Source organism: Perna viridis, chromosome 3 (assembly GCF_037379345.1).
Source record: "Perna viridis isolate PV_CMFRI_1.1 ecotype Kerala chromosome 3, ASM3737934v1, whole genome shotgun sequence".
NCBI classification, from domain to species: Eukaryota; Metazoa; Mollusca; class Bivalvia; order Mytilida; family Mytilidae; genus Perna; species Perna viridis.
The window spans coordinates 20184722-20212358 of record NC_142447.1 but is presented as its reverse complement, the minus strand read 5'-3'; the positions used below and the strand labels follow the sequence as shown (position 1 = coordinate 20212358).

Sequence of the window (27637 nt, the reverse complement as noted above, 5' to 3'; positions counted from 1 at the left end):
AGATTAAAGTTATTAAAACATACAAACTTGTAAGTACTCAAGATGAGGAATACTGTAACATACTTTAAGGGGGGTATCTGACCTTACAAGGCATGACCATAGACAACCACTAGTTGATGGGTCTCAGAAAACTCAATCAAACCCATGTAAGATACAACAGATCCTATCTAGTTCTAACTTTTCAGTAATTAGCTATTAAGAACAATGTGATAGGCATTTTAATTTCATGGTGTATACCAATATCAATTTAACAGATAATCCACAAAACATGACACAAATTTTAACACAAACCAAATGCAACCTGAATTCATAGACCATGTTATACAGCATGTAAAGCCCTATCAAGCGAGAATAACATTATCAAAGTATTATCGGGTATAAACAATGTCCGTCATATAAGGTGATAACACAAGTTCTCTTTATATAAAATTCAGTTTTATTTTTTTCATGATATGTAACAGTCCTTCTGTGGTTTGAGGCAACTGATGTGATACAAATGATATTTCATCTACATACATATGTGATACACAGAATATCAGGCAATTGGTTTTTTGATATCCCAGGTCGAGCCTGAGATTCCGATAAGAAAGCCAGCATCAAAAACCAATTGCCTAATATTCTGTTTAACGATAATTTATAGATAACATTTTATTTTTGTTTTTTGTATGTTAAAAAAATACAATAATCAAAATTTAGACCTTAGAAAAAAATACTTTCAAATTATCTATTTTGTCAGGATAGGCCAATGTCATTCAACTCCACTGTGACCTTAAAATTTTTCATGCATGCCTGGTTGAAAACTTTACCTATTATTTTATGTATAACAGGCAAGGCGCTGTGATAGCATTTTCAATCTGTATACATCAAAGAAAAATGTCAGAAGTTACCAATAAACAAGATTACTTTAGTCTTAACTACTTCCCCTTGTGAGGTCTTCCTCTATGTATGGACCATGACATTAAAGGTAGGACTAATTCTCAATAAAACATTCAACTCATAGCCACATCCCCTGCCGCCACAAAAATGTTAAAGTGCAAAAGTCCCTATAAATAACTCCTATAAATTTTGCCAAAACAAAATGGAGACACACTATGATCAACTACAAATAGTGACTAACAATCCTACAAAATTTGAACAAAAAATTCTGTCAAGCAGTCTGTACCGTTTCTGAAGAGTTGCATCCACAAATATGACTGGACGGACAAAGGTATTTCTATGCACCTTTCTGGGTAGCAGCATGGGACAATTACTTATGGATTTGCATTTTTGTGATTGTTAAAACTTTCAATAAACGTTAAATATTGGCAAAGATTTGGATTTAAATTACAACCTATAAAGCTATTGAAGTTAGTTAAAACCAATAACATCTGTGTATCAAATAAAAAACAAGAAAAATATTTTAGTACAAAAGTCTTTTATACTCGGCGTCACATAAATAACATACTGTTAAAATTTGAATAAAAATATTTTCTATGACTTTATTGACACCTACCAATGTTTAGATTGTCTTAAATGACTTGCTCATTCGTTTAGCCAAACGGCTTCTCCCTAAACAAGTTGCTTATTAGCTTAAATCATGCGTAACAAATCCTTACGGGAAAATCCCATACCAATATCCGCCATGTTGGTTTCTACGGGACAATTTGTTTACAAACGAAGTTCGTAAGTTCCCGTCGTCTACTTGATCAACTTCTCGGTAGTGTACGTTGTTCGCGTAAAATAAATCCGAGATATCCGAAATAACGCCGAAATGCATTCTGGGTTCTTCGGTTTTTGGACAAACCATTTAAACGTAAACAACATCTCCTAGCAACCTGATCACTGTAAACATGGCAGACTTTTTACAATGTAAATATTGGCACCGAGATTTAAACTCTGAACGGAATTTAACGATTCAATGTTTAGGGAGAAGCCATTTGGCTAAACGAATGAGCAAGTCATTCAAGACAATTTAAACGACGGTAGGTGTCAATAAAGTCGTAGAAAATATTTTTATTCAAATTTTAACAGTATGTTATTTATGTGACGCCGAGTATAGTATTCTTTAACATATTCAAAATATTATCAAATACTAGACCAAATCTGTCACATTAGAACATGAAAACATTAATTCATTCTTTCTAAGAAATATCATTCAAACTTACAACGAAAAAATTTAAATACAATGAGATAATTCAGAAGAAAAAGACCTACACATTAAAGTAGAAAAATGAACAAAAACACAAATAATCATTCACACAACAAATACTCTCTTCCATGATGAAAAAAATACTCAAATTCACAGCATGTCTACATTACACATTCTGTACACACACATTTAAACACACAATATTCATCGATGGGAGGTTCCATTGAAATTAAAATAATCCGGAATTTTAAATTCTCGTCGTATATAGAACAATATGTATGCCTTACAACGGGCAACTGTTTGTTCTTCACACATTGTAACAGTGCTGTCATTGAAGTGATACCATTGGCCTGGAAAACAATAAAACCAACATTTACTTAAGGTTCTATATATCAGACACAAACAAGTTAAAATTGGCAAAATCAAAAGTAAAAATGGGGTATAACAAAGAAACAGAGTGAAAAAAATCCAGATTGGAAAAAGTGGATACCATTTAAAACCGGCAGAAAATAATGTCTAATATATTCCATGAACATGTTTATATAAAAATACTAATCAAAAAAAGAAACTGTGCACTCTGTTTGCTCAATAATTTAAGACAGATAAAATATTTTGTCATATTTATGTTTGATTCCAATTACCTAAACATCCAAATTCAATTTTTTATAATTGGGATTTCTAAGCAAAGAAAAATAGGTTGTGTGACAAATGAATTAACAAACCTGATCTTCACTTGGAATACAGCGTACATATATCAATATCAGATTTTGATTATATCATTCTGTGGTGAGTTTATAGTATAAAATTTTTTAATAAAACCTATTTCTTTCATTTTTTAAGTAAAAAAGATTCTTTTAATCCTCAGACACTGGATTTCAAACATTTCGCAATTTTTGCCAAAAATTGACATACCCAATTTCCTTGGCATTGTGTAAAAAATCTAGGCAATATCTGCAAATTCAAGGATTTTATGCAAATTTAAAGTTTTGTTCATACTGAATTTAAACTAGAGTGCATAATTTTCTTTTTTCCATTAGTATATTAGCAAAATTTAATACTTATTTCCATGTCACTGAGAATATTGTTACTAACTTAACTACCAAAACCATCTTTCACTGTAATTTTGTCACTTTGGAATAAATGTGATGTCACTGTCATTAAGTTGAATATAAATTCAGAATTTTCACTGAATGATTTTCCTTGCACATAAAGGTAAGAAGGTAATTAAAATATAGTACTAACTCTCATGTTGGGCATATGCAGTGTAGTGACCAGATCCAGCCCTGAAAAGAAAACAGCATCAAGTTTAACAAATAGTGATATACAAAATATCTGGTCTAAATACCAAGTTGAGTAGTATATCATTGTGAATAACCTTTCAAAGCATACTTCATGTAAAAAAAAAAGATAAAAAATATTTTTCAACACATCTTCTTTTGGTTTATTTATAATCCCTTAGCAAAGCTATAAATATTAATGAAATTCAAAAATATAAATATCCAATGAAATTAACATGTCATCTGTTATGGTTTTTTTTTATTATTAACTAATCAATCTACTATTTCTGCTTATTTTAATTTGCCAGCACCAGTACAATTATTTGTTCCAGATCTTTAGTGTGAAAATAAAAATGTTTGAAAAAAATTTCCAAAGATTACAGTTCTGCTGAAATACATACCCAGATCCATGATGGACAACCACTGCAGCCAAGTCATACTCATTAGCCGACCCTTTTCCACTTCCTCTCGTCTCATGCTGAAAATAAAAATATTTTTTTTCTTTTGGCTATGCATAAATCTAGGCAAGGACAAATTTAAAATGTAAATATATAAAATGAATACTCAAGTTTTATACAACATAAGGAAAAACCAATGTAAAAATACAACTGAATAAATATGACTTTGATAATGGCTCAATTTACCAATTGTTACTATTGATACATGTACATGCTGCAAAATCAAAAATAAACCTTCAAAGTAAAACCTGTACAAAGGAACAATTTCTGGAGTCATCTTATATGTCATCTTCTGTTGTTTTCAATGCATCTTTAACATGTGTAAACCAAACAACTTTCGAAACTGGACAAAACCTCAAGGACAATACTTCCAGGAAGAAACTTTCAGAACGAAACCTCCAGGACAAAACTTCGAGGACGAAATTGCTTTTTTTCAACTTACTTCAATGCATTCTGTTAAGCAGTACACTTACCAAGTTATTCAATACATATTTGTTCATGTTAAGGTCCTTTAGTGGGAAGTCTATGAATGTATCTAGTTTAACCCTGAAGTATGACTGCCACCGGAATCTTTTGATATGGAGACATAATACCTGAAAATAATACAGAAATAATAAGCAATAATTAAGTCTGTATCATTAAAGGACAACGTACTAGACTTCACACTAACAGGAATACAGTTACATGGTCTTGCTATAAAACAATGCAAATATAAGATGAGAAAGCAGAACACATACAAAGCAAACTGCCTGTTACTTTATCCTGACAAAATGTACTGACCTGGTCAGAATTGAGTAATGGTAATGGTAATGCAGAAATTTATAAAACAATGGTAATATAATGTATTACATTGCCATGTAATTGACCCAAGGCCTTACTGACAAATAGTACAATACAAGTTTCGGTCCTATAATGAAGTATCATTTATACAAATGAGTGAAAAAGTTTATCCACTGGTAACATCATCATGGATCTCTAATAACACAATAAAAAACAACACCAAACAATAGCATTTGACAGATACATAAGGACAAAGAAGGAGATACACTTCAGGTATATAAGTAACACTGATTTACTTAAGCACCTGAATGACATTTTAAAAAAGAGTTGGGTGTAGGCTGGATAGGGTAAAAGAACTTCATTAATGAATAGACAGATCTCAGTCCTATCAAATGAGATCACCAACAATCAGAAGTTAAAGTATGTCTGCATTTGATCTTCATCATTGATCTGAAATATCAGTAAGGCTTTAATGTTCTGTTGGAATTTATTAACAAACGTACAATATGTATCAGAATTTCTTCTGAAGATTCAGATTTTTCACACTCAACTTTGATTACTTGAACCCTACAGTACTCAAAGCACTGACAGCATCCTACATAACATTTTTAAACAGAGTTTAGGTATAGTCAGGTTTGAGTGAAAGAACTCAATTAATGTACATAGCTAGAAAAGTCTCTGTCCTATCAAATGAGAACAGACAATTAGAAAATAAAAGATGCCTACATTAGATCAATGACCTGACAAAAAACTGAGAAAACTACTTAAAAAGTATTGTCAATATACTACTTCTATTACCATTGCTTCCCATAAGAATCCAAGTATTAAAGCTTGAATACACTACTGAGATGGAGTATTACCCCAAGAGCCTAAAGATAGTTTTTGTTGGTTTTGTTTTTGATAAAGATTCTAGAATGTGTTACAACTGCATTAGTGCAAAGACAGATTTCAGTCCTATCAAATGAGATACCCAGCAATCAGAAAATAAAGTATGTCTGCATTTGATCTTCATCATTGATCTGTCAAGAGACTCGAAATTAGATGCACAATTTCCAGCCCAAGGCACTCACTGCTTATAGTTTCTCAGAGTCGGAAAGTTCTAGTTTAGCAAAAATATGAATATTCAACAGTAACATAAGGTAAAGACAATGAAATTCAATATCGTATAAAAACAACTCTGAAGTGTTCATTCCGGAAAATCTGATCATTCAAGAAATGTCTGGGTTTGATTACATTGCAAACATTCTCTCAAAAGATCATGTCTCAGTATTCTGAAGTTGACGGTTTTTTTCCTTCTGCATCACAAGTTAGTTTTTGAATACTGTGAAAGTACTTAAATTGATGGATACCATTTTTCATGGATCAGGGAAGAAACACAAGTTTGTGGATTCTTTAATTCATGATTTGAATGTTTTCAGTATACACATCAATAGAAATCTGGATGGGAACCAAACTTCATGGTTTGGTCTACCAACAAAAACCACGAAAATTGGTACCCCACAAACAATAGTACATTCACAGTATATCCATTATTTTGCTTTATTTCTGTAAATACATGTATATCCATTTCCTTTAACAATTAATGCATCATCCTTTTTTGCATGGGGAAACAACTGTGTTAATGTATAGACAGATCTCAGTCCTATCAAATGAGATCACCAACAATCAGAAAATAAAGTATGTCTGCATTTGATCTTCATCACTGACCTGTCATGATGACCCATAATCGAAAAAAAAACAAAAAAAACAGTGCATTACAACTTTTATATACATATAACCATAGTTCAAGCCATTTTAGTAGCAGTCTTAATAAAAATCAGACAGGAGGTGGTTCATACATGACAAAAACCCACCAAAGACACTTTAATTTTAAATTCAGAAACAGTTGCAGACTGCAAAACAAGTCTTTGTTGGCCACTAGGTTGCCACTCTTTCCAGGTAAAAATTATACAGACAGTGTACGAAATAAGCATTTCACAAGAGTTGACATTCTCGATTTGATTGATTTTAGTGGGAGGTGAATGTACAGAAAGAAATATCGTTATTAAAATATATAGCATATGTAGACCATAAAAGCATTTTTTGTTCCGTGGGTTTTTCTAAACCATGAATCACCTCTAACATAGCCAGTGTCTGAATTTTATTTGGAAGGTTACTTTATACTTTAAACTCCAACTTTAATCATAAGTAAATCTGTGAAGCTATGAGGAGTACCATCTGCAAGTACCAGTAGGTTTATTGTTAGTTTTCAGTTCTGAATTAACTGTACTTATGTATGAACAGATTGTAGTCCTACCATATAATCCCACAGCCTATAAGGTGATAAAATGTCACATTTAATCATTATTATAAGTGTCAAAAGTGAGAACAGCACTTCATGTGATATGTGTTATATGCATTACCGTAACTTCATGTTAGTAATTATGCTTTAAAACACTCCTGAAAAGAAGAATTATAGACTCTAGAGTTTTTTATTTATTTGTTATTTTAATTTTGCTTATGTTTTTCTAAAGATCTTCAGAATGTTACAACTGTATTGTTGTACACTGATCTCAGTCCTATCAAATGAGATCATAGACCATCAGAAAATAAAGAATGTCAGCATTTGATCTTCATCATTGATCTGAAATATCAATAAGGCAAGGACAATAATTAAAAAATAAGTTGATAGCCAAACCATAGTTTTGTTTGATATTTTTAAAAGTTCAACTAAATTTTGCTGAAAAGTTTGGTAGCCCAAAAAAAATCAATGGGCTACAGTGTGACTGCCAATTTTTATCCCTGGATAAGGTTATGTTGGAATTAACAAGCCTTGCACAAGTGCACAAATTTTCAAAAAGTTTTTTCAACATTTTTTCAACTCCATTGTTACTTTAATTCTACTCAAGAACTGACTACATGCTACATGGGTTTTTTGAACAGAGGTGGGTGTAGTTGAGTTGACATGTAATAACTTATTATAGTCAGATCTCAGTCCTATCAAATGAGATCACAAACAATCAGAAGTTAAAGTATGTCTGCATTTGATCTTCATCATAGATCTGTCATAACTGTCATCATGACTTCAGACCATCTGTACTGATAATGTATAGCAACTAATTGTTTCCATACCAAAACTTGACCAGTAAGGTTTTAGAATAAGTGAATATCCAGGCATAGATTTCCCTTTGATTAAGTGAGATTGCCAGAAGTCCTTGTGTTTAAGAATTGTTCTGAAAAAACTCTGATTGATTGTTGTTAATACTTCAAATCTTGATTCAAGTATTGTTTGAACTTTAAACAATAATATGACTGTTATAAACACGTGAAAATAGACAGAAAGCCTGTTGTATTGAGGGAAAGAAAATGTATACTTATCACATTGATCAACATTGAAGCAAAATAAAATAAAAACATTTAAGACTAAAGAAACATTCTTCTGGAAATGGCCCTTAGCGAGTTGAGACAACCTGTGTGCGATGAGGTCACACACTCATTTTAACTTGTTCTCTTAACCAATGAAATGCCTTAAAAGTGGCAGCGTCATAGACACACTCAAAACAAAGGCAAGAGAAAATTTGACATCACCATTATACTATGTTTCCAGAAATGGTAGTGTCCACTAAGAGAAGTGAACAAAGTATATGTTTTCACGGAAGAAACAGGTACTTGTTACAAATCAATGATCAGGTTATCTTTAGCTCGTCAGAGAAATTCCAAGTCTTTACCCTCTTTCAGCTATGCTTCACACGTGAAAAAGACTTGAATTTCTCCAACTTGTGAAATATAACTTGATCTTTAATCTTCACTCATGTAAAAACCTATTAAACTCTACTACAACTTCATCTAAAAATAGTAAATTAGACCAGATCTCAGTCCTACTCTATTACAACTTAATCTAAAAATAGTAAATTAGACCAGATCTCAGTCCTGCTCTACTACAACTTAATCTAAAAATAGTAAATTAGACCAGATCTCAGTCCTACTCTGCTACAACTTAATCTAAAAATAGTAAATTAGACCAGATCTCAGTCCTATCATTTAGTATCACTGTACATCAGATGAGTAAGGAATTGGTAGGCTGATAGCATCATCATAGATCTGTTACCATTTATAGTAATAAATAAAACTTATATGAAACTAATAAGTAACACATGTTATTGTTCCTGCTACTTGTCTTTTCGTATTTTCTTCGGTGGTAATTTGGGTAACAACTCTGAAAGTATTTCTGCATTTTATCTTCATTAATGACCTGTCAGAGGAATGTCAAAACTGAGCTTTACTTTTCAACTATTAACTGTCTACCACCTCAAGAAAAATCAAGACTTGATGCAATAAAGAAGTAAAATAATACATTTTTTCACCACCTTCATGACCATATTTATTTCTGTTATAATGAAATAAAGAGTCAATTAACCATGGTAAAAATGAAAGTTTTTACCTTCATTTGGATACCACAGCTGCTAGCCCAAAGTTGTGAAAAATAATAAGTTTGTAGGTCTACTTTAGATTTTTTTGTGAAAAACAAACAATATTGTTCTATAAAGCTTCTACATAAGCTCCATCAAAAACCATGAGGTTCATTTTGTATTGCAAAATACATTACTGGTATCCCTGAAAAGACCATGAAGCAGATTTTACTTATTATAAGGCAATCACCGTATTCAGAACAGTTATTTTCAACTTGTAAAGAAATCCAAAATAATCATGATGCCAGACACAAAACTATTAAGAAGAAAGTGCCCTGTCATACAGCGTATGAGCTGTTCAGGAGAAAACTATTTTTCTTGTCAGGAAGGATTTCAAAACTCAACTTAAGTCCTTCTGAAATTTCTTCAAGTGTAAAATAACCTTTACTAATAAAAGGAATTTGACTCAGAATAGATCTGTCCTATCATTGAATATCACTGAATATCAGATGAGTAAGGAATTGGTCGGCTAATAGCATCATCATAGATCTATACATTCATGTAGACACAGACCAGTTTATACAATTTGATGACAGTCCGTATTTTTCATTATATTCCATGGAAATGATCCTTAAAATCCTGAACGTGATATTTTATTATAGGTACTATGGAGACATTCATAATCTGTAGAGAGTAATTTGCAATAAAAATTCTTCGAAAATAATGAGAATCCATATAAGTCAACACCTATGTAGACATATTTTGGAAAGCCAAAAGTGCCACATATAAATGTACGATAATAAAATTATAATTTACATATGAAAGCCATAAGAATGGACTATGATTCTCATATGTAAATATTGTAGTTCATATATGTTTATCACGTCTGAGATAAAATAGTAATTATCATATAATAATCATATGTAAACTCCATCTTATGAAAATCATCTTGAGATTCATATGATAAATGTATTTTAACTCTATATTCTCTGTGTGGCAAATTTAGCTGTGTAAAAGTCAAATAAATGAGAATAATGAACACTGAGGCAAAATCAGACATGAAATAATTTGATAAATATCACCTCAGCACAAGTCCAGATTTCTTGGCGAAAAATTCATGGGATTAGACAGTGATTGGGATTAAAATTTTACCAATCGGACTATGGCCCCCTTACCCTTCATTTCAATGGGCCATCCTAAAAAAACACCATGGGACAAAATTTGGAATAGCAACTATGCGTAAATATGAAGACTAAATGTAGAATAAATGAACACTGTAGATAATTGGTCATTAAGAGTTAAAATGTTTCTTAATCAGTATTGTATATAACTGACAATATATGTCAATGTCAATTGATTGTCACATCAGATCACTTTCCTTTTCTGCTGTTTGAGTTTTTATACCTATGTATTCTCTAGTGCTTTATCATAGTCCACAGATCCCCAAGTTGATTAAGTGAGAGCCTATTTCATTTTATTTGTTTAGTTACAATTGGATTTTGCCTATTTATCTTGATGTTTTGTTGGGGCTTTAGGGCCAAATGACATGTCTCCTCCATCATCAGTTTTTTCAATAGGAGGGTTCAGATTCACGGTCAGTTGGCAAGTCAGTTTCTACAACAATTGCAGTATGATTCTGGTAACCAACATTAATACTTTCTTTTGTTTGCAAAAGATAACTTGTTTTGTTTTGGGTCAAGATATTATTGTGTTATTTAAATTATTTAAAAATACAATATTAATTGTTCTTTCTTTCAAACGCATAAATGATGAAGAATATGCAATCTCAACAAAGCACAACAAAGAACCCTTTTCATTCCCCGCTCCTCAAATCCCCTGGAAAACGTGGCGATCAAAACACCCGCAAATAGCTAATAAAAACCTTGTTTAAAGACATGTTCATACCTTTTTAACTGCCACAAGTAGCAAGCAACACTCCAACAGCAATGATGGAAACTTAATGTGCATACATGACGGCACACATTAGTTACTAAATGTGCCATTTTAAGAGGAAATGCGACAATGGTGCATAGTAATCCATAACACTGATTGGATTTTGTACCCAAGACCAATTACTAAAACCTGAATAGCTCCCGATTCACATAGTTCACTACTTAATTTCTTTTTCAAAAATTCAAGTATTCAATGATATTAGCATGTAATTTGAACACCTTTTTTTATATTTACATTTGGCAACCTGCGAATCCAGAATTTCTTAGTAGATCTTTGTTTCTTTTTACAGTTACTACACATGTAAAGTTCTGACGCTTCTAACTCTTCTAGTTCCGTGAAACTTGAAAGACAATCTGAAATTAGAAAATGTACTAAATGATAAATTAGAGCCGTTTCAGAATATGAAACCTCTGAAAATGCAGAGTTAACACACCTAGGGCTGCATACGTAAGTAATTTTGAATTTGACATTCTGTTATGGAGTGAGTCAATAGCCCATGTAATATAAGGATTACTGTTATACATTAAATGGACAGAGCTTTGCTTAAATGATGAAGCCAACAAATACTCTTTCAAAATTGGTCTAATAAAATGTGAATGTGTGTAGTCATTTGTTTAATATATATGTATTGTTCCATTAAAATTGATAAACAAATGTTGATTGGGTTATTACGTTTTAAATATGTTGCTGTAAGAATGCAATGGTATATCGAATCACGATATATTATGGTATTTTGCCCTATGATATGATACACAATACGAGTGAGGCCGCTTATGATACTGGCAATACTAACTTTTTTAAGAATGTAAAAATATGTACTGTATCATTATTTAAACATTAATACATCATTATATAATGAATTTGAAAAAAAAAAAAACTTTTTTTATTACTGTGTGTGAAACTCTTGTTCTGTGTTATTTATAATAACATCCACTTGAAAAGTGGAGGGTTATAGCGAAGTGTCCATCTGTCATTCTGTACATCCAGCAGGCAGAATACCATTAATTTATTAATGTGTTGGTTGGAGGTAAAATTACACAATTTTCTAATTAACACTTGTATTATATCTTAATTTTAATGTGTTGGTGGTACCCCTAGATATCGTATGCGTTCTGTCACATGGACACACATTTTCTGGATACGCTGCCAGCATACATAAATTAATGTACATATGCTAATATATTCTATATTCAGCATATTTTTTTTAGTATCTCCCATACATGCTTACTTTAATCTGAAACACAAAAGTTTCGTCATTACAATAGTAAACTCTTTAACATAGTACCTTCCAATCGACAGACAGGATCACCCTCCTTTATTTTAGATGATCTGGTGGCAAACTGAGGAGGAATATCTAATGAGAGATCTGTAAAAGAATAACAATCAACTAATTAACAGTTTTCATAGGAAATAAAGTGCTTAAAAACTACTATGAACTTGGCAATACACAAGATAGATACTAAAAATGAATCATTTATGTTCATACTATTCATCAAATCATTCCCTTCACTAACATCCTCTCGGTTTCTCATTAAAACCAAAACAAATATTACGCACACATCATAAAAAGTTGGGGTCATTAGCTTTAAAATAAATTCCAACTTTTCTTTTATTTATTGGAACTTTGAAGTACAACTACATATTATAAGACCATTAAACTGATACTTGAGTTATGACATAATGAACACCAACGGTCTATCGACCTCAATATAAGGACCACACAATCCATGAGGTAATACGAAAATTAACTCCACCCTACACCTTGTGGCTGAGGCATAGAAACAATATTTTATCAAAAACTACAATATTGTACAACCTAGAAATGGGTCATGTTTCTTTGATTCCATCCGACACTCAAGACATGTGACTTCATTCTGCAAGAGACCACCAAATACAGCAGTGACAATTGTACTCTTGCCCTTTGGTCCTATAAATGGACTGTTATTGTTTGGGTATGGTAACAGAGATAAAAGTTCTGTATGAAGTCTGTCCAACAAGTATCTCATGAACTCATGGGCATCCTGTTGTTGGTATCCCCTGCAAAATTTATGACGAAAACATAAGAAGCCTATATATGACCTAGCATTATTATAGAATATTATTTGAGGTAAAAAAAAATCAGTAATTTGTTGAATTCAACTAGATGTCAACTGTGATGTTATATTTTACAGAAAATTATTTGCACAAAGTTAAAAAAACAAGATGTTTTCCTGGAAAAGATGATTGAACCTTTCCATGCAATATAACTTAAAATCAAAGAAAAGTGTAATCAAATTTGATGGTTTCAGGAGTTTCCCAGTACAAATGAACATTTTCTCATCAATCAAGTGATTAATACAAACTGTTGTTCACTACAACTTTACATCATAAAAAATTACTGACTACCATACCTAAACCTAGGAACAACTTTCCATATCACACAGAAGAGAGATTCTGGTGAGATGGCCCCTTTTGTTCCCTGCCATAAAGCTACCAATGTCTTTCTAACTTCCTCAATCAGAAATCTAAAATAAAATACAACCAGAAGAAGAATAACTATCAATGCACTATCAAGTGATAACATTAATAAGAACTAAAATGACTATCTCAGTCATTTGATGATACAACAATGCACTTGTACTTGTAGGGAGAGGTCGGTAGGGTCGGGCAATTTAGCCTACTGTGGCGGATCCCAATGGTTCCTACTCCAATAGAACACCACAGAAGTTTTCACAGGGACGTGGCATTTTTCCCAACATGTTGCATCACTATGATTTGTGGTGAGGTTTTCCGTATTATGGCCTGATGACCCCAGCATGCAACATGCCAGGGGTACCCCATTCCACCATCTGTGGCACACAACCCAGTTGCTCTGTGGGCAGAGCACCCTAGCCCTGCCAGGGTTCTGAGCACTATTTAGTCGCCTTTTACAACAAGATTAGCACAACTGCAGGCCTATTCTTTTCACTCCTGGACCTGCAAGGGGCAAGCCTCATTAGAGAAAGTTTAAATATTACCCTTGGGTGTCTGAGATTTCCTTATCTCACACTTGTACAGGTGTTAGGTCATAAAATCTCATGGATTAAAGAAATCGATAGAGTTCAGTATAGCAGGTTGAAGTAAAACAGCTTTTCTTCTAGTCCTTAACAATTAAAAAGGGATAAAAACCAAGATCTTACATGTCTTCCTCTGTTTTTGAAGCCTTTCTGGTAATATGCTTTTTCTTGGTGGACTTTTCATCTAATGAAGGTAGTTGTTTAATATAACCACAGAACTGTTGGATATTACTGCAAAAAATATAAAATATTTCTTTCTTTTCTGTTGTTGGAAGTAAAGATTTTTTAATATCCATGTACATCTATATTAAAGTTCCTATACACTGTTTGCTATAAATATCAGATTCACTTTTCTATTGATAATTCTGTTTTACATGTTTCCCATTCCAAATCAATTTTTCTAAAATTGTGTTTACTGAAACAGCAACTGAATAATTTAGCTTTTCCTTCAGTTGAAATAGAATGAGGTTGCCCATATGTCCAATTGCTTTTTTTCTTTGGACTAGCCCGAGGTCACATGGCCCATACTCAGTCCATAGAGGGCTGTTCAAACTACAAAGGAAATCTTTGGATTACATGGACTTAAGTCATTTCAAGGTTACAAAATAAGTCAGAATTTTACATTGCTTGTAAACATCTCCTATTATTTAAATATAACAAAATAAGATGTTTCTGTGAGTTAATTTTCTTTTTTAAACTAAATTAAAAAAAAGAAATGACATTACACGTCAGATTTTCATAATTTGTGAAACTTTACTCTCTTCTAAATTTGTAGGAAGTATTTCTCAACCAGTATAGTGTTAATCATTTTATTGTCTGTCCAAGTTGTCAGGTTGCATATGATATGTAGTTAACAGATATCCTTATTCAGCCAATATGATGCCATGAAAAGTGATATCAGTGACTAATTTAGATATCTTACATTGACAGAGCCATACTTGGACAAAACTGCAAAATGTATTCACCACAATCCTCAGAATATTACCTGAGAGACTGTAATACAGCATTCATAAAACATGTATTGCCAAGATTCCTTAAACCTGATGATCTAGGTCGTGCTATTCGATCTTCCTGTAAGAAAAATAATTATGACAAGTAATATTAAAATTTAATATTCTATTTGGACTCTTATAATGTTGTGTATTAGAATGCAAAAACATCTAACATGTTGTCTCCCGATCAATTTAGTGCTGTGCAATAAAACACAATTAGTTAAATCAAAGTGCTGTTGTTCTGGTAAGACTTCTAACTACTGTAGTCCGTTTTGTGTAAATTGAAATTTATCAAGAGATTATTAAAGACTTCTGAATTTATCCACCCTCATTTAACTGATTACTCTACGAAACTCTATATCAAGACATATTCCACGTTGTACAATACCTTTTTCATTCTCTTTTTATTTTCCTGCATTTCAGTTGAATTTCTTCGTTTATTTTGTGGGACATTTTCCTGTGATTCAGTGGAATTCCTTCTTATCTTTGGTCTAAGTGTTAATGAAAATTTCTGTTTCTGTGAACTGCAAGAGAATGAGATATAATTGTGTGTTGGCAATTCATAGTTTAAAATTTCATTTCAGTAGAAAATAAAATACAAAACTTCATAAACAAACATGAAATTTTGAGCAAAAAGCAAAAGTAAGCAGATCTTACAAATAGAAATGAAGCAACTAACTTGTGTTCTCTTCTTTTTTTATGCCTAATATATGTTGACTTTACATAATCTTTTGGTCCCATATTAAATTTATTTTGTAATTGTAAAATGAACCTAAGCAGTCTATGCCATCTAAATTTCAGACAACAAGCCCCTCCCCTTGACCTGAATAGAATTTGATATAGGATACAGTGGCTTGAAAGCAAAATTTCTGCAAGCCCACCACTATTTTTACCAGCATTGACTGGTGAGCTGGTCCCAATTTAGAAGACTAATACACAGGAAAAAACAACAAAGAAACTGAACATGGATTTCTATCAACATTTGGAGATTTTGATCATTTTGTTGGTGAGAAATGAGATCACCAACACAGTGTTCTAGGATTCCTATTTCCCGTTACCTGAAGCAAGTGAAATTTGGGTCAGGGAAAGTTAGGTGCTTAGTTACACTTTCCCGTGGCAAGTTGAAAACTTCATATGCTGTAAGGATTTGTTTTGTTAGAAAAACAGTCATTGACTGGGAAAGTTGACTTTATATGGATTTTTCCCGTGGAAACCTCAATTTCTGAAAAATCCTAGAACACTGCCCACAATTAGAAAATAAAGTATGTCTGCATTTGATCTTCATCACTGATCTGCTATATCATCACAGTTTTAAGAACAAAGTTCTATTGGATATAATAAACAAACCTAGCACAAGTATCTGAATTTTCACAGCTTTCACCCTTTGCACAAGTGTCTGCTCTGAAAAAAGTATAATATTTATATGACTTTGGTTAGTAGTTGATTTAATCATTAAACTGAAAGTGCAATTTTATGTTTTAAGTCAACAATGATAAAGATCATTCTTAAGCAGGGATAAATATCAGCAGTCACCCAGTAGCCCATAGCTACTACATTTTGAGCTGGGCTTCCAAACTTTCCATAACTGGATCGTTATGGTGTATCCATCAGCACCATGAAAACTGATTTATTCAACGGGTCATAGTTTTCCTTTCCTTGTTTGTCTACCCCGGACTTGACTTTTTATGAGCAACTCGGCGGGTGTTTCTAGAAAAGCAGAGGACGCTTACCCTACCAGTGCACCTGGTCCATGCTCCCACTTTTTTAGTGGAGTCCGAGTTGCTCATTTACTTTTGTTATGTATGATTTTAGTTAATTTATGTTCTTTGTTGTGTATGTCTGTTTTCCATGTCTGGTCTTTGTCCCTGGATTAAATTCTTTTGATTACCGCTATAACCTTGGTTCCCTTGATTACTCTTCCAGTAAAATTAGGTCGAACTTAACAAATTATTATATAAAAATATGGTCTGGGCTACCAGTTTGTATTTCTTAATTTTTACCTATGTTGAGGATGTTTGCTGATATGTTTAAGAATAACAAAGATTTCAAAGGGTAGTGAAAACTTTTAAGATCTTTCATGCAAGAACAATAGCAGTAGAAAATTGATGGGTCAATGTGCTCGTTTTTGAGATATAAGCATCTGAAATTTTGGCAGGATTTCTCCTGATTTTTCATAGGTTTTGTCTTCGTAGTTTTTATCTACTAAAATCTTGGAAGAAATAACATGGATTTCATAAAAAATTCAAAACAACATTTAAAGACGTATTTACTGAATAAAAGGCTGTGCATGAGAAGGTAACAACCTTGAAGACAGTATTTATGCTAGGAACACATACCTCATTAAAAGTTGAACCACCTGCTTCCTTAACTTGTCTAAGTGACCCTGCTCTGTATCATTGATGACGAATTCATCACATGCATAACTGAAACACAAGAACTGTGGACTTAAGCATACAGGTTTTCTTTATTGACTTAAAAATACATATAATGTAGTATATTTTAATTGGGGGAAGCCATTACACATCAGTCACCAAGCTCTAAACAATGATGACAGAATCCCAGGGCATGCATTAATATGTGGTACTTCATATACATGTATGTAAAAAATGAGTAACATGACATCAGTTGGATAATAAATAGAACATGGAATATTCTTTTGTTCTACTTTAAATTAGCATGTTTTAAAAAGATTTTTTGGCAAGCCTAATTCCCTGCTCCTGGGCATATTTCACTTAAAGAAAACTTAATAATCATACCAGAAAACAGCAAAGGACTCACAGTCCATACACACAGAGTGACTTGTATTTTCTTCATTATGTAACTTTCCATGGGCATTGACATATCTGAAAATAAAAATAATTGCTTAACAGATTACATGTACAAACAATGACACGTGTATCTCACTTAGAAGTGTGATTGGCTACATGTTCAAATCTAAGTACAAAAGTAACAATTATTTTTTATTTTGAGATGTTGGTAATCAAGTTAACCGGTCCATGAGACGCCATATTTTGATTCCTGAACTATGTGCACTAGGTAAACAACAATTCGATTTGAATTCAGGTCCCACTTATCCACTAAAACTTGAAAAATTCGAAAATGTTAATGATATCATCAAAACCATATCCTTTACAGTGTTCTAGGATTTTTCAGAAATTGAGGTTTCCTCAAGGAAAAATCCATATAAAGTCAACTTTCCCACAGTCAATGACTGCTTTCCTAACAAAACAAATCCTTACAGCATATGAAGTTTTCAACTTGTCACGGGAAAGTGTAACTAAGTACCTAACTTTCCCTGACCTAAATTTCACTTGCCCCGGGTAACGGGAAATAGGAATCCTAGAACACAGCTTTTGAAGTTACCATATAATGTAGATCTAAAGAGTATTCCTACACCTAAGCCAGCACTCCACAGTTTAGTTTAGTTTCGCACTTTTGGCTAGGGATGAAAAATGACATGAATGGAAACCGGTAGTTGCTATAGTGATTAAAAATGAAGAATCTATTGTTGATAAAACATTTTCTGAAAAAAGGGGACTTTTAAAAGTATTTTGCAATGTTTTATATATATTCAATGTTAAAAGTGAAAGTAAGTCAATTTTTTACCATGCTAAATTTAATAAGTGGATTACAAAGTGAAATAGCTCAAAATCTAACCGGCGATGCCCATATGAGGAAGGGGTTTCTGAAGGGAAAAGTTTGAACAGTTTCAGGGATTGAAATAAAAATTTCAGATATTTTGCGGGAAATTTGATATTTTTAAACCTGATTTTATGAACTTTTTTGCAAATTTTCGCATATTTTTGCATGGTTTCCATGGTAACCCTATATGCTGTGGGTAATTTTTTTCCAGAAATTTTTTACTGCATCCTGAAGGCCTTGGCTTGAGCTATTTCTAGATATATAGATTTACAGATGCTTGACAATTTTTTAAAGTGATAAATGTTACAAAGCATCAGATTACAAGACCAAAATCAGGCAGTTCTACAATACTGTGGAGTGCTGGCTTAAAGGGAACTGCCTATACCCCTACACATTTAAAAAATTGCTTTACACCTTAGAAACTAGTGTTTTTATGCTATGCTTTGATACAAGGGTTAAAACAATGTAACTTATGGTATGGACCTATGTTGTTGTTAGCTAATAAGTCCCTAGCAACCAAGTATGCAGATTTTTTGCAAAGTTAACAGAACAATCATTGAACTAATTCATGTGTGAATATGGCTCTTGCCATCACAAAGAATGAAATATATTTTTAAAAGCTAAATATTTGCACAGGTTACATGTAAAATAGTTAGCTTTCAAGAAATAACTAGAAAATTACAATATTTAATATTGCATTTTGCTTAAGCCAGCACTCCACAGTTTAGTTTAGTTTCGCACTTTTGGCTAGGGATGAAAAATGACATGAATGGAAACCGGTAGTTGCTATAGTGATTAAAAATGAAGAATCTATTGTTGATAAAACATTTTCTGAAAAAAGGGGACTTTTAAAAGTATTTTGCAATGTTTTATATATATTCAATGTTGAAGGGGCTTTTTTTCAATGACAATTTGACTTCATTGTGAAAGTGAAAGTAAGTCAATTTTTTACCATGCTAAATTTAATAAGTGGATTACAAAGTGAAATAGCTCAAAATCTAACCGGCGATGCCCATATGAGGAAGGGGTTTCTGAAGGGAAAAGTTTGAACAGTTTCAGGGATTGAAATAAAAATTTCAGATATTTTGCGGGAAATTTGATATTTTTAAACCTGATTTTATGAACTTTTTTGCAAATTTTCGCATATTTTTGCATGGTTTCCATGGTAACCCTATATGCTGTGGGTAATTTTTTTCCAGAAATTTTTTACTGCATCCTGAAGGCCTTGGCTTGAGCTATTTCTAGATATATAGATTTACAGATGCTTGACAATTTTTTAAAGTGATAAATGTTACAAAGCATCAGATTACAAGACCAAAATCAGGCAGTTCTACAATACTGTGGAGTGCTGGCTTAAAGGGAACTGCCTATACCCCTACACATTTAAAAAATTGCTTTACACCTTAGAAACTAGTGTTTTTATGCTATGCTTTGATACAAGGGTTAAAACAATGTAACTTATGGTATGGACCTATGTTGTTGTTAGCTAATAAGTCCCTAGCAACCAAGTATGCAGATTTTTTGCAAAGTTAACAGAACAATCATTGAACTAATTCATGTGTGAATATGGCTCTTGCCATCACAAAGAATGAAATATATTTTTAAAAGCTAAATATTTGCGCAGGTTACATGTAAAATAGTTAACCGGGCAACTTTTAAGTGCACAATAAGCACAGGTTTAATAACCTTAGACCTGGAGTGGGCTTTTTAGTATTTGGTTTTCAGTTCATTCAGATTTCTATGATTTTTCATGTGATGAGCTTCAAATGCACTATTTTGGCATATAGCCTGTGTTAAAAGCTTACAAAACCCCAAATTTAGGGTTTATAAGTACATATGGGTTGTGATTTTGTATGTTTTAAGTGGAAATTTTCATTTAAAAGATGATTATAGCAAAACAGTGAAATGCATATCTGTACTTAGGTATAAGGAAAGTTCTCCACTAATGAAGAGGAGATAGCCTAGTATGAGAATGCCTCTAAAATTGTTATCAATTGTCCAATTATGATAAATTTGGTATCATTTTACTCGTAAGAAGGTAAGCTTTCAAGAAATAACTAGAAAATTACAATATTTAATATTGCATTTTGCTTAAAGGGAACTGCCTATACCCCTACACATTTAAAAAATTGCTTTACACCTTAGAAACTAGTGTTTTTATGCTATGCTTTGATACAAGGGTTAAAACAATGTAACTTATGGTATGGACCTATGTTGTTGTTAGCTAATAAGTCCCTAGCAACCAAGTATGCAGATTTTTTGCAAAGTTAACAGAACAATCATTGAACTAATTCATGTGTGAATATGGCTCTTGCCATCACAAAGAATGAAATATATTTTTAAAAGCTAAATATTTGCGCAGGTTACATGTAAAATAGTTAACCGGGCAACTTTTAAGTGCACAATAAGCACAGGTTTAATAACCTTAGACCTGGAGTGGGCTTTTTAGTATTTGGTTTTCAGTTCATTCAGATTTCTATGATTTTTCATGTGATGAGCTTCAAATGCACTATTTTGGCATATAGCCTGTGTTAAAAGCTTACAAAACCCCAAATTTAGGGTTTATAAGTACATATGGGTTGTGATTTTGTATGTTTTAAGTGGAAATTTTCATTTAAAAGATGATTATAGCAAAACAGTGAAATGCATATCTGTACTTAGGTATAAGGAAAGTTCTCCACTAATGAAGAGGAGATAGCCTAGTATGAGAATGCCTCTAAAATTGTTATCAATTGTCCAATTATGATAAATTTGGTATCATTTTACTCGTAAGAAGGTAAGCTTTCAAGAAATAACTAGAAAATTACAATATTTAATATTGCATTTTGCTTAAGCCAGCACTCCACAGTTTAGTTTAGTTTCGCACTTTTGGCTAGGGATGAAAAATGACATGAATGGAAACCGGTAGTTGCTATAGTGATTAAAAATGAAGAATCTATTGTTGATAAAACATTTTCTGAAAAAAGGGGACTTTTAAAAGTATTTTGCAATGTTTTATATATATTCAATGTTGAAGGGGCTTTTTTTCAATGACAATTTGACTTCATTGTGAAAGTGAAAGTAAGTCAATTTTTTACCATGCTAAATTTAATAAGTGGATTACAAAGTGAAATAGCTCAAAATCTAACCGGCGATGCCCATATGAGGAAGGGGTTTCTGAAGGGAAAAGTTTGAACAGTTTCAGGGATTGAAATAAAAATTTCAGATATTTTGCGGGAAATTTGATATTTTTAAACCTGATTTTATGAACTTTTTTGCAAATTTTCGCATATTTTTGCATGGTTTCCATGGTAACCCTATATGCTGTGGGTAATTTTTTTCCAGAAATTTTTTACTGCATCCTGAAGGCCTTGGCTTGAGCTATTTCTAGATATATAGATTTACAGATGCTTGACAATTTTTTAAAGTGATAAATGTTACAAAGCATCAGATTACAAGACCAAAATCAGGCAGTTCTACAATACTGTGGAGTGCTGGCTAAGTATTAAAATTATACTACATGTATAATATACACATGTACTTCTAGTTTGCAGCCAGTTGAAATAAACCAGTTCCAATTTCAGTACAAATTAAGGTAGGCTAGTGAGTAATTTAAATAGCTCTTTAGGTAGAAATCTGCTCTACATTATACCAATGTGTCCAACTTTACTTCCACAGAACACCTGTGTGATCCTTTGGACACTGTCATTAAACTTTAAAAAACTGTCAATAATGAAAGTGGACAGAAAATTTAAAGGTTAAGGTCATCATTGTCAGCTAGTCAAAATTAAGAGTGTCACACAGGTGTCCTTTGGTAGTCAAGTAAGACACATTGGTATGATGAAGGGCAGATTTCTACTAGAGAGCTATCTAAATTAATCACTAGCCTATATGGAATTGAATTTAAATTGGCACCGGCCTATTTCAACAAGCTGTAAGAGATATTTTATCAGTTCAATAATGCTACATGTAATTTGAAGAGGCCATTGTAAACTTGCTTTAATATAATTTTCTTAACAAACCTTCCACAATGAATTTTCCCACAGTGAGTACAAATCCAAGGATTCTTCTCTGTATTACATACTGAAAGATATGAATATTCATGTAGTTCATTTTAAAAGTATGACAAGACTTTGTCTTAAATTAGCTCCAACCAAATAATCCTAAGGATATGAAATACAGGCAGACCAGTAATTTTATGCTGATAAAATAAAAATCACGTTCATATTCATTACCAGGTATAAGAGAAAAGCTAATGCATGAACGTTGAAGTTTGTTTCTGTTTATACTCAAACTTTTTACCATTTTCATAATGAACCACTTCATACATTGTATATGTACATGTATGCTTATAAACAACTGAAGAAAAAAAACTTTATAGCTTTTTCAGATTTTGTAAAATTGTTGACAGGCAACTAAATGGGCAATTTCAGCGATTAGGATTAGAGGGGGCCATGCACCATTTGATACATTCAAATTGAAAAATGTCCCATATAAATTTAAAATTTCTACAAACAATGTTACAGAATGTCCCACTGAAAATCTTAATTTAAGGAAATGTCACATTCTCAAAATTCTAATCCTAATCACTGCAATTTTATAGAGTAATGTATATTTACAACCTACTGATTGTTAGTACATTACTACTGCTCAGTAAGTTGGTCTACAGAAATATAAAAATAATAAAAACTAGATAAAGTGATGCCCCAGCATTTAACCTCCATACAGCTATATCATAACTGTAAAAAGCACTTTGTCAGATGTGTTATTGTGTCTGTGAGAAACAAATGATGCCCCCGCATGTGGTTTTGAGTAAAACTCAGCATAGCTGACAGACTCACATACCAAAAACCAGTCAAATACCTTCAAGCATTTACAAAAAAAAGTGAAAAACTATTATTTCAATACAGTTTTTTAAGTGCAGGGCCCATTATTATGGTAAAACTCAGCGTAGAAGAATGAAACTTACACTTGATTTGTAACTTGAAAACTGTTATTTCCATGAAATTTTTAAAGTACAGGGCCCATATTTTTGGTAAAACTAAGCGTAGCGGAATGAAACTTTAACTCATTCTGTAACTAATCATGACAGACTCACATACAAAAAATCAGTTCAATATCTTCCAGGGTTTACAAAAAAAGTGTGGAAAACTGTTATTTCCATGGAACTTTTTTTAAGTCAAGGGCCCATAATTTTGGTAAAACTCACCGTAGCGGAACAAAACTTTAACTCGATCTGTAACTAATCATGAAAGACTAACATACAAAAAATCAGTTCAATATCTTCATGGATTTTCAAAAAACGTGCGGAAAACTTATGGGACAGACAGAATTAGACGGAATTACGGACAGGAGTAAAACAATATACCCCCAACTTATCGTTGCGTGGGACATAAAAAAACATGCCTTTAAAATATACATATACATGTACACTGTACATCAATAGAAGGTACATGTATAAGATCCGACATGCTATATACATGTATACATATATGTAAAGCACCCATTTTCCTATGAATTAACTCTGAACGAAAATTCTTACCTGGTAAAAATCAAAAGGGGTTCTCAACAATAGAAAGAAATGATTTATCAAAGTCCTATGAAAATTGTTGAAACCAAGAGATCAAAAGTAATTTATGACTATTCACTGTAAGGGAAGCTTGAATTACCACATACATGTATTGGTAAAAAAAAAATCTATAATGTCTAACATGTAATTATGTCCAAGAAAACACTTGCAATTGAAAATGTTCAGCAATTTCAGATTATGTTGAAATGCAGTAAATAAATGAGGTTTATTGGTTCCAACAATCTATCTAACAGTGCTTCTTTGTGAGGAACTGGTCACACAAAAGAATGTAATTTCACATAAAAAGAGATAATGTTTATCATCTAGAGTTTCAATACTCATCAATATTTAGGTCTTCTGAAGGCAAATGCCTGCTTGTGCAAAGGTACATGTAAATGTTTTTGAAGTAATAATTGCCCTACTGTTCTTTTTATTTAGCAAATACAAAACCAGACATGATCTCACTCAATTGATAGGAAATGGGAGGGGTCTTCTCATACCAGTTTTCACCAACTCTTGATTCATCCTCGATATGAATGACACAAAATATTTTTGGAATGTACGTACATTGACATTCTAACGATAATTTAATTTTCGAACAGGAAACATGATGACATTAAAAGAGATGACTGCTATCACTTAGCTTTGAATAAAGCTTCAACATACTGCTTTTGAGATGTTCCCCAAAACGGAAATACCTTTGTTTTGATTGCAAAGAACTATGAATAGTCAGGATTAAGATCAATATCCTATTGTTACAGGCGTGCATGTAAAGGCATTTTGAGATGTGATATAATTTTAACCATTTTGAAACTGTCGTACAATAAATTTCATTTTTATCTGGAAAAATACAAATTTTCATTAATGACATAACGTGACCCACTTTGACCACATGGCTAGACCGTCATTAAGGGCACCTGATTTTAAATACAACATCTCGTAAGATATTTTATCACTCTAATTCAAATTTAGACAAAACTGTTCTACTATTGGCAGGAATCTCACCTGCACAGACAAACTGTGTATTTGTATCTGCAAATGTAGGTGGCGCTAATAATTGCACGGCTTCTTCAAGATGAGGACACTCCATAAAATGCACAAGGGTACAATTAGAACAGACAATTCCTGTATACTTATCGAAAGAGAGTGATTCTGCAAGTGGATCGAGGCAGCATGAAGTTCTGACGATGTTTGTCCAACAAATTTTGACGTCCTGCGTGTCTGAATAGAAATTCCAATAGTAAAATTAATACGCCCGCATGTGCAATATTTTTATTGTTAAGTCAATAAATATTCATGTAGTTTTGGGAAATATTCAGTCTTATGTTAATATTTAATTTCAAACATACATATTACATTGATTGTCATGTCTAAATAAGATTGCAACGCATTTTAGAAAAGAGAATTACATTTGTGGTAGTTATTCGGCTTAATCACGTGACTAATTTGCATATCAGACTTAATTCCCTTTCGGTCTATACAAGTTCGTCCCAAATGTATGATGTCCATTATTAATGATACTATTCGGTACTCGAAAATTGATATGCAGAAGTGTACATGTATATTTTTTAAATTTTTTTTTCGTAAATTTTGTTTAGTTGATCTAACTTATGATTAATAATGTGTTCTCTGTTTTGTTTTACAAGTTAGGGGCTGGTCAATATTTATTTGGGGTGTGTCCCGGTGCATTTCATACCCTCAATAAAACACAAAAAACAAACAAAACAAAACAACAAAAAACAATATATACAATAAATGAGTAGTTAAACTTCAAGAAAAACCTTTTTAATATTTTAAATAATACATTTGTAATAAAAGAGTTGATGTCCTATGGAGTCCTTTTAGAATCTATTGAGGTAAATTTGTGTCCTATTGCATTTTGCACCGGTGTCACCCCGCGCCGATAAATATTGACCGGTCCCTTAGCAGTTCTTTATATTTGGAAAAAAAGTTATTAAATTAGATTAATTTTCCTTGGGTTTCCTCGGGTTTTGTACAAGGTAGTCTGCTGAAATTTAAAACTAAACGAATAAGTATCAAAGCAGTTAAACCAAGTGTGTAAAAGAATAGGGAGATACATGTACTTATCAAAATTGGGAAGGTTGTTTAAAATTATTTATCTTTCTTTAATAATATTGTCCGGTGGTTTGGTATGCTTGTGGCGAGGGTTATAAAAAAAACAAAAAACATCATAAAAACAAAATCAAAACAAAAAATCGAGAAAAAAAAATCAGAGAACGTGCCTTAATTGAGGTTAACTTATGAGGATTAAATTTCTGATTATGAAATTCTGTTGATAGATTAAAATCTGGTCTTTCATCTTGACAAAACTAGATGATTAATTTCGTGCATTGTATTATGGTCACATAAATTCTTGATGTTCTTTATTAAGCTTGTCCAGTATACAAAAGTATATACAACAATGTACTTCCATGATATAGTTAACTCAGAAAAACGCACGCTGTTGACATTCCTCCACACTGTTGATATTCCTTCACGTTGTTGATACTCCTTCACATTGTTGATATTCCTCCACACTGTTGACATTACGCAGGTATAAGGACAACTCATTTTTGACTACATTCATTATAAGTTAAAAGCTACCTGGTAACCGTCTATGCTGATTTAGAGAATCAGGTAGGTTCTGTTGGCGACCGAGGCGTTATACAAGGAGCTACGCTCTGAAATGAGCTGTTCGAAGCGATACGCTCAGAAATTTTTCTATAGAATGTTAGAAAAAAATGAGTTTTTGACAGAGTTAGCTGCTCTTGAAATGTTCATTTTCAGTGCACTTCCATGAAACTATAACTCAGTTTACCGAAATGGTATGGAAAAACCTGTCTTTTTTCCCATAATTCTGATGGCATAAATTGTCAAATTCAACTTTCAAAATGGCAGGTTTCTATATACCATGTTTAAGTCACTGCCTGATTCTTACAAAGACTGACACTTGAGCTCTACAGATATACACCTACAATGTATATTCCAATTTAAATTTAATGTCTATGTCAATGTCCATGTTTATGTCCATGAATGGCGTAAATAAATTTTTACGTCATAACTTTCTGTTGTTATTTGATTGTACTTAATATTTTAAAGCAATGAAATAATAAAACAAAAACAAACGAGTTGTATTTATAAATGTGAAATATTTGTCTTTTTTCGATAAAACATAGATTAAGATCAGTGATAAAAGGGTTTGTTTTTTTTTAAACTTTTTTAATGTAATTTTGTGTAAATTTACCTGTATTCTGCTGCAAAATTATCATTAATTTATCGGCGCTATTTAACTACGAAAATCGAAAAGTAAACTGGCGCAAAAGAGTTGTGGGGCAAAAGGCTTCTTTTTGGCGTAAACGGAAAAGGCCCATAAAAAATGTCTGGGATTTTTTTTTATAATGGTTGACTCATTTATGAATCATCCTGTAGTCACAGG

General features: G+C 32.3%; 1 protein-coding gene across 1 annotated transcript; it reads right to left on the bottom strand.

Annotated features, from left to right (window-relative positions):
* Positions 1-418: 418 nt before the first annotated feature.
* On the bottom strand, positions 419-25445 carry LOC148621373 (ubiquitin carboxyl-terminal hydrolase 3-like). The gene is made up of 16 exons (XM_088575629.1): positions 25207-25445; positions 22655-22715; positions 17768-17854; positions 17348-17434; positions 16359-16412; positions 15400-15535; positions 15005-15090; positions 14143-14250; positions 13375-13488; positions 12801-13021; positions 12270-12350; positions 11219-11337; positions 4337-4456; positions 3807-3883; positions 3371-3411; positions 419-2478 (listed from the first exon to the last, which is right to left on the bottom strand). The coding sequence occupies exons 1-16, from the start codon at positions 25289-25291 to the stop codon at positions 2333-2335; spliced, it is 1623 nt and encodes a 540-aa protein (XP_088431755.1). The 5' UTR covers positions 25292-25445; the 3' UTR covers positions 419-2332.
* Between the last annotated feature and the right edge of the window lie 2192 nt (positions 25446-27637).

Coding starts and splice junctions, on each gene's coding strand:
- LOC148621373 (XM_088575629.1), bottom strand. CDS start 25,291: ATGGAGTGTCCTCATCTTGAAGAAGCCGTGCAATTATTAGCGCCACCT. Junction 11,338..12,269: donor TCCTGTCTGTCGATTGGAAG/GTACTATGTTAA, acceptor TTCTAATTTCAG/ATTGTCTTTCAAGTTTCACG. Junction 2,479..3,370: donor TGCATATGCCCAACATGAGA/GTTAGTACTATA, acceptor ATTGTTTTCCAG/GCCAATGGTATCACTTCAAT.